This window comes from Nicotiana attenuata, chromosome 3 (assembly GCF_001879085.1).
Source record: "Nicotiana attenuata strain UT chromosome 3, NIATTr2, whole genome shotgun sequence".
NCBI classification, from domain to species: Eukaryota; Viridiplantae; Streptophyta; class Magnoliopsida; order Solanales; family Solanaceae; genus Nicotiana; species Nicotiana attenuata.
The window spans coordinates 50,875,771-50,888,173 of NC_031991.1; the positions used below are offsets into that span (position 1 = coordinate 50,875,771).

Below are 12,403 nucleotides of genomic sequence, written 5' to 3' on the forward strand. Positions count from 1 at the left end.
TATAATGTCTCTGATATAAAATACACGAAAGAGGTTTAGTAAAATATACAATTCTTAGTGTTAGAAAACGAACTCAGTTTTATTCCCAGGCAGTTGTTGCTTAGCTTTATCTTAGCTCACAAGTCACAATATAAGGCCTGTATTGATTTTTTAGTGGACCCGGCTTTTGACTATCATGCTGGACCAGACTTGGTGGCCCAGTTATCCACAATTTCTCTGGGCCGATGTCTACTGCATGAAAAAATCCAAAATTTCACGGTATAGCCAGTTTTCGGACTGGTCAATCAAAAATAGCCAGCGTTTATCAAGTCAATGAAAAATAGCCATCGTTTTGCTGCAATAGAGACCGGTCCATCATAATATACTGGAGTTCGGTGCACTTGTGTATGAACTCCAGCATATTATGCTGGACCGGTATACTTTGCTGGCTCCAGTATAATATACTGGAAACTGGAGCACTGGTGCTCCAAACTCCAGTATATTATACTGGACCATTATACTTGCTGGAACTTCAGTATATTATGTTGGAGTTCTAGTGTATTTATGCTGGAGTTCCAGCATACTATCCTGGAACTCCAGTATAATATGTTGGAGTTCAAGTATACTTATGCTGGAACTCCGGCATAATATACTGGAGTATTTTTCGGGTTTTGAACAGTGTTTTCGCTCAGATTTATCTTTACATAAAAAGTGGCTAAATTTTGATTACTTTTGAAATTGGGCTATTTTTGAACGACCAGTTGTAAATCTGGCTATTTTTAAAAATCACCCTGAAAGAATAGCACGGGCTAGCCAATTTTTGGACTGGGAATTGAAAAATAACCAGCGTTTATAAAGTCATTAAAAAGTAGCCACTATTTTGCTGCAACGCGGAATGTTCCAGCATAATATACTGGAGATCGGTGCACCTGTGTATGAACTTCCAACATATTATGCTTGAACTCCAACACGCGAAAAGTTCCAGCATAATATACTGGAGATTGGAGCACATGTGTATCAACTTCCAGCATATTATGCTGGACCGGTATATTATATACTGGAACTCCAGTATATTATGCTGGAGTATTTTTCGGATTTTGAACAGTGTTTTCGTTCAGATTTATCTTTACACTAAAAGTGCCTAAATTTTAATTACTTTTGAAATTGTGACTATTTTTCAATGCTATTTTTGAATTTCTCCCTACTGCACTCCTACAAACATAAATAGGCAAATACAAGATTGGTTTGTCAGTCAAATAATCGCATTCGCCAGACAAAAAGTATATAAAATATAAATAGTATACATAGTTCGTACATATTAAACACAAAAATATATTTTATCGGTTATTATTCATGGGAGCAACCAAAATTATACATTTCTCAACAGAAATTGGGACTAAAAAGTGCCCATCTCTATGAGACTATGGCTATCGCTAGAGAGTAAACAGATAATTATTAATAGGGGACTTCAATATAAATGGTACTAGAGATGTACAAAAGAAACCGACAAACTACACCAAATCGATAATTCGAGTCAAATTGAGAAAAAAGATGGACTATGGTTTGATTTAAATTGATTTGGTATTGGGGAAAAAATCCGACCATAATTGGTTTGGTTTGGTTTTAACTACAAAAAGTCAAACCGAAACAAACCAACCCGACATTACATGTATAGAAGTTTTAAATATATTTTAATACATAAAAATATTTATTGTAGTGTAGTTTATAAATATTTCTTAATCTTTTTCATAATTTTATCTTTTAACGTATTATTTCAAGTTTGGACTTATAATTTTTAAATGCTCCACTAAGTTTTATAGTCCATAAATGTTAGTAACTAAAATAAATCCCAAACCAAAATCAAATCAATATTAATGCTAACAAAAGATATTCAATTCAATTGTACTAGGAATGACAATAGTGTTGGATATCTATTTGTTTGTTAGTTTTTTCACAGTTTAGATAAAATGCGTAACTTAATTTTATTTTAGTGTTTAGTCATGTAAATAATAAGTAGCACTTATTAGTCGTACTTCTTTAGCAACTTAGTAATTTTACATTATGTTTATTTTCATTATGGCTTATTAATAAAATTTATTTTATGCGATTTTATTATCTTTATTTGAATAATTTAGTACAATGTCATGTCTCATCTCATCTTTTATGTTATTTTCTTGAAAAATACCTTATATAGTTATGTCTGTTGGGTGTGCGAACAAAGTCCCACATTGGTAGCTGAAAAGATTGGGAGTCTACATATAAGGTGTAGGGATCTCTTAATGGTGTGAGGCCTTTTGGGGAAAACCGTGCGGGCTTGGCCCAAAGCGAACAATATCACACCATGTTAAGAGTGTCATTGGGCCGTTTTAGCCCAACAATGTCTTACTAGAATTAAAGAAATATTTGGAGAAAAAATTTATGTTTTGTGCTACGAAGACTTTATGGGGAAAAAAAATTGAAAAAATCCGAAAAATCCCAGATGAAGAAACCCGACTTTTATTGGTTTGGTTTGGTCTTTAGGTTTAATAACCCGATACAATTGATTTGGTTTGATAATTGAAAAATCCGAACCAACCCGATCTATGTACACCCCTAAAGGGCACTTAAAACTCTTGTGGTTTTTGCATTTGGTGGACAAATCCCTTATCATATATAAAATGTCAAAAGATATATCTATGATAAGATCTCCATCTCCCAAAAAGAAGAAAAGAAAATCAAATTAGAATCAGTTAACTGGCCATAATCAAATCATGTTAGGAAATACTTAATTCTCGTTTTACATCTTCCTTTTCGTAGTTAACTTCTCCGAGGAAATGAAAAAAAAAGGTAATTCAGAGAACTCGTGGCTTCTTATTGTTGTACTAAGTTTGACTTAAGCACATGGGCCATTTATATGATTGTGCTACATTTCAACAACTAAAATAATTTTCAAAAGTCATGATTTGATATTCTTCAATTTATTCTGTTTACAATTGATCTATTCCCATTGAAGTGACTAATCATACATGCTGCACATGATTTTATTTGCAGTTGTCTTACCAGATAGTTTTCATTTTTTTAGGTTGTTTTCATGTTGAGCCTAATCTATAACTAAGTATTGGCCTACTTTGTATTTCTTAGGTTTAGGTTATTAATTTGGATTAAATCAGTAGTAAAGTTGCGTTGAGTCTGTTCATTTTAATATGTACATTAATTAGTTACCAAATTCTATTAAGGTTCATAAGTACACAGTTGTTTTATTTATGGACAAAGTCCTTTTTGTGGTGTATCATTTATGAGTTAAGACAGTCTAGACACTTCACGTGAATTCATGTGATGGTTTTGGCCCCAAGTTTGACTTCGATTAGACAAAGAACAATATTCTTTTCTTTGTTTATTTTTTGGGGCTTAAACTTGAACACATTAAGTGAACGTTTGGTTTGAATACGGCTATGCTGGGATTAGTTATTCTGGTATTATTTTATTCATTATTTGGTATGTTGTATTAAAAATGACAATTGCATAATCTCTAAGAAGAAGGTATAAGTTATCCCAGCACTAATTACTCACCCCCTACAAGGTATAAGTTATCCCGGTAGTAATTTTAATCCTAGAATAACTTCTACCAGATTCGATAACCAAACAAAATATTTAGGTGGTATTAAATTTTCATACCAGTACTATAGCTACTTATACCTCATACCAAACGATCCCTAAGGCTGTGGCCTGTGGGCAGGTGGTTGTGGAGGAAACAAAAAGTTAAGGCTATATTGCATTTAGGAAAGACATAAAAGTCAATTTTATGCCATTACCTCTTTTAGTAATGAGTCTAATTAATGATTAATTATGAACATTAATGGCGTAGCTCTTATGTTTATCAGTTTATGCTCTCTCCCCATTTTATACGAACCTTAGATTAGGATTTCTTAAGTATTCTTTAAACTGCATAGGCTAACTCTCTTTTTTTTCAAACCTTAGTCGTAAGTAAATATGCTATAAAAAAAAATTAAAAGAAAAAGAGTAGTCGTAAGTAAGTATTACACCTCGCCCCAAAGTCACCAGCAGGGATAGGGGTAAAAATAAAAGAAATTTTCAGAAACCACTATGTTTTAGTAATTATTAGCTTGCTATAGCTACCATTTACTAAATTACGTCCTATAGCTATATTTTCAGTTGTTATAGACTGTATTCGATGTATTTTTGCAACTGTATTCATGAATAAAGTAGTAAAAGTCGGCGAAAAAACAGGGGAGTCCAGCTAACTAGAGAATGTATTCGACTGTATTCGCGAGCTGTATACGTGAATACAGTAACGGAATTTGCGAAAAAAAAGGTCTTCAGCTGTTTAAAAAACGGTAAGTGAATCAATTAACGCGATAGACTCCTAATATAACTCAACAAACTCAATTATAACACACAAAATTTGTTTTTCCAGTTATAGAAAAGATTCTCAACCGAAAAACACCCCAAAAACAGAGCAATCTTTAGATATTCAATACATCCTTTCTTTTTTTAGTGGTATCTTTACTAAAATATTTTTTAGTGGTATCTTTACAAATAGATTTATATATTGAAATTATATAATTACATTGAATACAGTTAAATACATAAAAATACATTGAATACACGAAGTATAGCAGGCCATCTATAGTGCAAATACATATGAATACATACTGTAGATACATTTGAATACATATATACATCTAAATACATAAATTATATTAATTAAAAAACATATGAATACATTCTACAATACATTGAATACATACTGCTAAATATATACTGCTGGACAAAATAGTGAAACAAAGTGAAGCTTTGAAATTATATAATTACATTGAATATAGTTAAATACAGTGAAAAGTAGAAAAAATTAAAGACAGCGAATACAATGAAATACATGGAATACAGCGAGATACATTGAAATACAATGAAAATAAAGGTAACAGACTCTTCAAGTTCCTCTGCCCCAAACTCCATCCCTAATCCACCGATATCCAGGCCGCCGCCATGTGAGGCATTGCCGCCGGTTAAATGAAGACAGTTGTTGAAGAAGCACCAATTTAAAGGATCAAATAGAAACTAGAGACAGAACTTCTTCAGATCTCACAAGGCAAACATGAACAATCAATACAAAATCTAAGAAAAATTTAGAATGTGTAACACAACTGTGTGAAAGAAAATCACCGGCCGGAGGAGGGGGTTAGGGGCGACACAACAAGGAAGGGGGGAAGTGGTCGCTGGCCGGATCTGTCGTTGGCAGAACACAGCCCCTGCTAGTGTTTCTAAAAGCAGGGGAGGAAAAAACCGGAGGAAAAAGAGAAGAAAGAGGAAAGAAAAAGGAGGAGAGAGTGAAGAAAGAGGGAGAGAGAAAAATAATACACAGCGTATTTATTTTTGGCCAAAAGTATTATTATACCAAAGTTAAGGTGTTTGGCATAGCTTTTAGAAGGAAAAGAAAGTTGCTCTTGAGCAGAAGCAGTTTTAAGAAGGGAAAAAAATAGATTCTCTCTAAAAGTATTTTTGAGAAAAATACATTTAAAGTACTTTTTAAAAGTTTGGCTCAAACACTAAATAATATTCAAAAGTGTTTTCAAATTGATCAGTCAAATACAAACGGCTTCTTATCAAAAATATTTTTGTAAAAAATACTTTAGAAAAAAATACTTTTCATAATAAGCTTATTTTAGAAACACGGTCAAACATGCTACCATTATCTATTTGTTAATATGTAAAGAATAAGGATAATTGAATTTTGCATATAAGTCCAGGCTGGTACTTTGCAATCGAATATTCGGAATATCGGGCCCTTTATATACTTACCAGAATTTCCACTTATTTAGAGAGTACAGTCTTCTTTTCTGCCAGAGAAGCATATGCTAGCCTATAAAATATTCCAACTATTCTCAAAATTTTTTAATTATTTGGCTGGTATTTTTTTTTCCTGTTTCTTGCTTTTTCTAAAGTAATTTAGCTAATGTTTCATCTTCATTTTGAGTTAGTAAATGGTAAGCATCAACATTTTGAATCAATCTAGAATTTGAATTTGGAATTACTCAAAATGCAAACTTCAAGTTTGTACCCAGTTTATAGAATCAATATAGCTGCTTCATACTTTAGAGGGCAAAAAAAGATGCATTTAGTGTATGAAAAAGGACATGAACTGCCAAAAGCTTGCTAAAAGCTTTAGGGGTCGTTTTGTTGGAAACAAGTTATCCAGAATTAATTATTCTGGGTTAAGCTATTCCTCCCGCGATAACTAATCTCAGGTATACCACAATTTTATCAAAACCAGACATAGGATAAACTCATCTCAAAGTTAATCCTGGGATTAATTATCCCTCGTACCAAACGAGTCCTTACAGTGCACACAGATTTTCTATTATCAGGGGTGTGTAAGATGATCAAAGATTAAGTGTATATAATTTTTATGCAGTACAATGAACAAAGTGGGAAGACTCAAAAGAAACAAAGAGAAATGTACTAAAATTAACGAATAGTAGCCATTACATATATTATAGGCAATTAAAAAGAATGTATGAAATTTCAATAAATTAAACAACCATCCGGGGGAGCAGCAACTGATACAACCGGAAAATAAATGGAAATTACAGGTTAAAACAATTAATAATGGCCTTTATCAACATAACTACAACTAGACTCCTACAAACACAATCACAATATCCTCACTAGGAAAAGCCGGGCTCCCGAATTTTAACACAACATCAAGCATCAGTGGAAAAGTTCCCTAATGGAACACAGAAAATATTGCAGATACCAGCAGCAGCATCGCGAAAATGAATTTCGACCCGTTGCCTCTAATGGATGTAGCAGATGATATATCTTGAGGCCTGAGGAGTAAATGAACCACATTAGATAGGTATACCGAGTTATATATTATGCTTAATAAAACGTGTTGGTGAAGATAGTTGTTTACTTACTTTTGCAGTTTGCTAAGTTGACCACAGAAGAGTGCATTGTCTGGCATTGGCATCTCAGTCTTGTTAGAGGGCTCTGGATTAACAACCCTGATGTATGTTTCTTGACCAAGAAACCACGAGTCGAGGTTTTCTGTTCTCAGGTTCCAAACTCCAACATTGTCAAGGGAGACCAAGATTGCTGTCCATGCTCCAGGGAAAACCTGAGCACCACATGAAGGACGAGAAATTTGTCACAAGATGGAGGTTTTGAAGACATCAAATGAAATTAGGAACTATCGCCAAGCACAAAATTTCTGAAATAAGAGGCAGTGATAACAGTATATTCATGTCCCTTAAGGTTATATGCCATTTAAGTGACACTACCCTCCTCATAATGTGGAGCAATACTAACTCAACATGCTATAGGAAAATCTTATATTGTAATGCAAACAAATTACAAAGTTGTCATCTTATCACTGGCATATACAACTAAGAAAAGAATTGAACTCATGGGGCTGTAAGCAGTGTTCATTGAGATGGCAACAAAAATATAGTGAGTTTGGCCAAGGAATGAATCCATAATTCAACATGCTACAGCAAATATTATTCTTAACAACATGCTATACCTTTTCTTTTTGATAACATACTTCATATACTTAGTATCAACCTTATTTCACCTGTCTAATAGACTACTCACAATTTTCTTGGCACCAAAATGAATTGTAAGCCTGTACTAACTTATCAAGAATTCAGAGAAATTCACAAGATATAACAATGATTACCTGTGTTGTGGTTCGAGCTATTCCATCCCATTTGTTGTAAGTGCCCCTACTACTATTTGACCATACACCATAATCCATCCTGCAAGTTGGTATTAATGAAAAATCAAGTTTAGCGATAAGAGTTTTCCAGTTTCAGGTTTGAATACAAGGAACATAGAGAGGAGGCCAGATCATACCCAACCACAAAAAAGGCGTATCCACTCATGTGGTATGTATGCACCTTGGTATCATTGTTCTGTAATATTATTTCCATAAATCCCCTGTAGGTACCATTTATAACAGAGGTTTCCATCTTAGGAGGTCCTGTTAGTGGTGCCGTGGGGAAATCTAGTTTATATACACCCTTCAATTTGTACTTGTCAGCAAGTCTGATTGGTGTTTTAGGATTAACAAACGAAATTCCATTAAGTGTTGTTCTTCTTTTTCCATCTACCATTGTTGGCGGCTTATTTTGTATCACGTATATCTCTGTCACGTTTATTGAGCCATATCTGAAAGAGCCTTGGGGATTTGGGCGAGCTCCACTTGCAGTTACATTCCACCTGCATAGCATACACCCCCTCTATTACTTACAACTTTCAGATACTAGTTGATAAGTGCATTTGGGAAGAGAAACAAACCTGATAGATCTAGCCTGGTTCATAGAGTAAGTTTTGTCGAATTCATCTTGAGGTGGTTCGGGAAGAGGACCATGTGCCTTTCCTTTTGAGTTTGTGTATTTCAAAATGCCTACACCAGTGACTCTTTGCCATTGTGATTGGTTCACAAATCTGGCACTTGCAACAATATAGTAATCAGAACTTGCGTTCTGATTCATGGTTACCAAAAAGGAGTATGATTGTCCAACATGTATGTCTAAGCTAGTATAATTTTGCTGCACAGTGTATGATCCTTCTGCTTCTGCCAAAAGTAAGTTATGATTTTGAATTCTGAAGTTCAAGCTGGTTGATATTCCAACATTGCTTACACGAATCCGATAGGTTTTGCCTGCAGAATCATAATATTACCATTACAAAACAACAGAGAAGAGTATCACACTTTAGATAATTAACAAGACAATGTAGCAGCACAAATGAGGACTTACAGTTCTAGACAAAGGCGAAGTCAGGAATTCTAATAAGGGATAGAAAAATGCAAAATGGTAAACCTAGAAACTTCTCTTATTACAAGGAATACACGCGCGCGCACATACATGTACGTACAAGTTTGTTTTCACCCTACTTGCACAATATAGTTTTTGGACGAAGAGGATTCAATTGAACCTCCTTTCTTACCTTTAGCTACACCACTGGTCCCAGATAATCAATTAATTTCTACATACAGATGCATTATTTCGCGGAATCATTTAATTCATTTTCCTTCTCTACACTATTGAAACACGAAAGCATAAGCACTTGCAAGAAGGTGAAATGAAACTCTAAAGTGTCTAGAGGAAGTTTTATCGCGAAAATGTCACAGAGGGAAGTTTTTGTCAGAGCAGATAAAATCCATGTAACAAATAACATGAATTACTTTGAAGACAACATAAATCTTACTAGTAGTCACATTCTAGCATAATGTAGCTTTACCTGGGTGGACAGTGATAGTTTCATAGTCAATGCCATCAGGCACAATAGTATCATTGTATCTATAAGGACCTTTTCCATTAATTAAAACACCATCTGGCTTTCCCAGATCTTTCCCGGCAAGAAGCGTGTTCCTCAAAGCCTACATCCATCCAACAAGAAGCAAAAGGTACACATTACACACTAAAACTATACAAATACTTTTAACTTCAACAAAAGCTTTACGCAATAAACTCATCGCGTAAACACTAACCGTGTGATTTCTGGTGTACCAATCACCAATCATAATAGTGATATCATCATATGGAAAATCAAAAGGGATTGGAATTTCACCCCTGTTGTTAATTGTAATTCCACCAAAACCACCTGATGCTCTCTGAAAATGGAGTGAAGGGAAGTAAAAGAAACTTCCAATTTGGTCCTTGGCCTGAAATTGGTAAGTCCAATTCCATCTTGAAGGGATAGGACAGTTTGTTCCTGGTAAACCATCTTGCCAGGTTGTCTTCTTCTGTTGAACACCAGACCTGTATAAATTACAACAAAATTATAACCCCAAAAAACCATTAACATTCAAAAGAGTGTACTCAGCGGGAAAAATTAAAACTTACCAATGCAGAAGAAGTTCTTCATCTAATTTGTTCTTTACATTAACAACAACATTGTCATTTGTAGTCACATTCATAGTTGGTCCAGGAAATTTTCCATTTATAGCAATAACCTGAAAATAGATTAGGTAAACATAGCTCAAGAAACTCAAACTCTAGGCATTACTGAACTCTAAGCACAAAGATGGAAACTTTGACATCACATATCCCATAGATCTGAAACCACTTTTCAAGAAACACTATGCAAAACATTAACATTTGTCCTGCTACCTAGGAAGCAACAAATGTATGTAAAAAATAAGAGATCTGAAAAAACAAACCTGTTGGGGTACACCAAGTGGAGAAGCTTCAATGTAGGAAACTTCAAAATTAAAAAACTTAAATGGATCTCCAGCAAAACATAACCCCATAAACAAGAAAATGCATACAAGTGTGATTTGGAAAGACTGAGTACAAGAAGCCATTTGGTTCAAAGTAAGTAAAGATCAATACTTTCAAAGTGTTTTATGAAAAAAAAAATGTTTCCTTTTTTTGTGCAGTTACATTATAAGATAGAGAGCAAAGAAAAAAATGAGTAAAAAGAGAGCAAGAAAGCAAGAAACAAAGAAAGCAGCTAAGAGAGAAAGACAGAAAGAGAAAGTATAGTAGTAGTACTAGTGGTTTTTTTATAATAGTAGTAAAAGGAGAGTGGCAACGGTTCAATTTTACTTTTTATGGTGGTGCTAGCTTGGATTTTAGAGGGGGTGAGCTGAAAGTTTTATGTTGGTCCAAATTGCTAATACTAATAATAAATTGTTATAATTATTAGGGTGCACATGACCAATGCATGGATTGAGGTGAAAGAGTGTAATCAAGAAAAGGTATGCGTGTCTTTGCGTGTAATGTGTGTGTGAGAGATGGAAATGAGCCAATGACAGATAATAAGATATATACATGTCATATATATAAGAAAATTAAAAAGAAATAAAATCTTTCACAAGGGAATGAAATTACAAAAATGAAAATATGGGCATAACAACAACAATAACGACCCAATAAAATCTCACAATGTGGGGTTTGAGGAGGGTAGTGTGTACGCAGACATTACCCCTATTCCGATGGGGCAGAGAGGTTGTTTCCGATAGATCCTCGGCTCAGGAAGACAGAAATAAAACAAGAAGAGACAATATATTAGTATCGTCAACAGAAGCCATAGAAAATATGAGCATAAATTTTGTATAAAATAATTAGATTATATATAAGTCATAAGTTAAATTTGAGGAAGTGAAAAAGATTGTATGTACCTTGTTTGATTTATAACTGGAATGCACCATTATGAATTGTTTTACCTAAACCTACTTCTTATGTTAGCAAACAAATAGAGCATACAGTACTAATCAATGACACAAACACTTGATGAGTGATATGTACTAATCAATGACTATGTTTTTTTCTTCATAAGTTGAAATATTAAGGCTCTATAAAAATTGACTTAGAAAGCAAGATACTAGTAACAAAAATGTATAATAGCTCGGTACAAGTAATAATTCACAATGTATGACATTGTCATCAGCTTTGTCCAATAACCTACATATATAACAACTTACTGTATTTACTATTTTCATATTGTATAACATTATAATGTCCAAAATGTCCTACTGCAGAATTCCGTTCCCCATTGAGTAATAAGTAGGCGTTTGGACATAAAAATTATAATTTTTTTAAAAAAATAGTAGTATTTGGAGTTAAGTTAAAAAATGATATTTGAATTTTGAAATTATTATGGGCATGCATTTTACTTGAAAAAATTTAGCAGTTTAATTTTTAAAAAATTTATTTTCAAAAAGTTTATAAAATCTTACAAAAATTTCATGAACAAACATATTTTTTTTTAAATGAAAAAAAAAATTATGGACAAACGGGGACACAAATAACAGAAGGGTTTTAGCTGAGTGATTTTATTTTGTGTCTCACACAACTTACACTAGTTGCGTGAGGCCTCTTTTTATCTCACATATTTGTGGACTCATATCTTACATATCTGGGTCCACAAAATTCTGAAACCCACACAGTTGTGAGATAAAAAAGAGACCTCACACAACTAGTGTCAGTTGCGTGAGGCATAAAATAAAAAATTTCGTTCTAGTTATATTTAGGGATGAGGTGGGGTAAGGGGGTTTGGGGATGACAGCCAATGGACAGTTCAGATTGATACATACCCAGTCATACATTACCCACACGCTTGCTCCTTTAATTGAGAACCAAATTTTGTCCTCCACCAGCCTCTATTATTCTTTTCCTTTTTCCTTCCCTCATAATTTTTACTATGATTATTAGACCCTTCCAGAGTGTATAACTTATAATTACTTGTTACTTTATTTTTTTGACGATAGTGTATGGTTCAATTTGTAGGCATTATAATTATTTTTCGCTACCATATGAAGTTTATGAGTTTGAAATTCTAGTCATTTTATGAAACTAATATTTTAAAATAATAATTAAGGCAAATATAATGTTTGAACAAATATTATTGGGTTGGATAAATTCATTACTTACACACTAGTTGTTCTGCCTCTGCTTGCTCCTCCCACTAGTAC

At 33.6% G+C, this 12,403-nt stretch overlaps 1 protein-coding gene across 1 annotated transcript; it reads right to left on the reverse strand.

Moving 5' to 3' along the window:
- LOC109223739 (monocopper oxidase-like protein SKU5) lies at positions 6,420–10,608 on the reverse strand. The gene is made up of 9 exons (XM_019388156.1): positions 10,148–10,608; positions 9,831–9,940; positions 9,476–9,746; positions 9,226–9,364; positions 8,278–8,644; positions 7,834–8,199; positions 7,658–7,736; positions 6,897–7,096; positions 6,420–6,806 (listed from the first exon to the last, which is right to left on the reverse strand). The coding sequence occupies exons 1-9, from the start codon at positions 10,289–10,291 to the stop codon at positions 6,704–6,706; spliced, it is 1,779 nt and encodes a 592-aa protein (XP_019243701.1). The 5' UTR covers positions 10,292–10,608; the 3' UTR covers positions 6,420–6,703.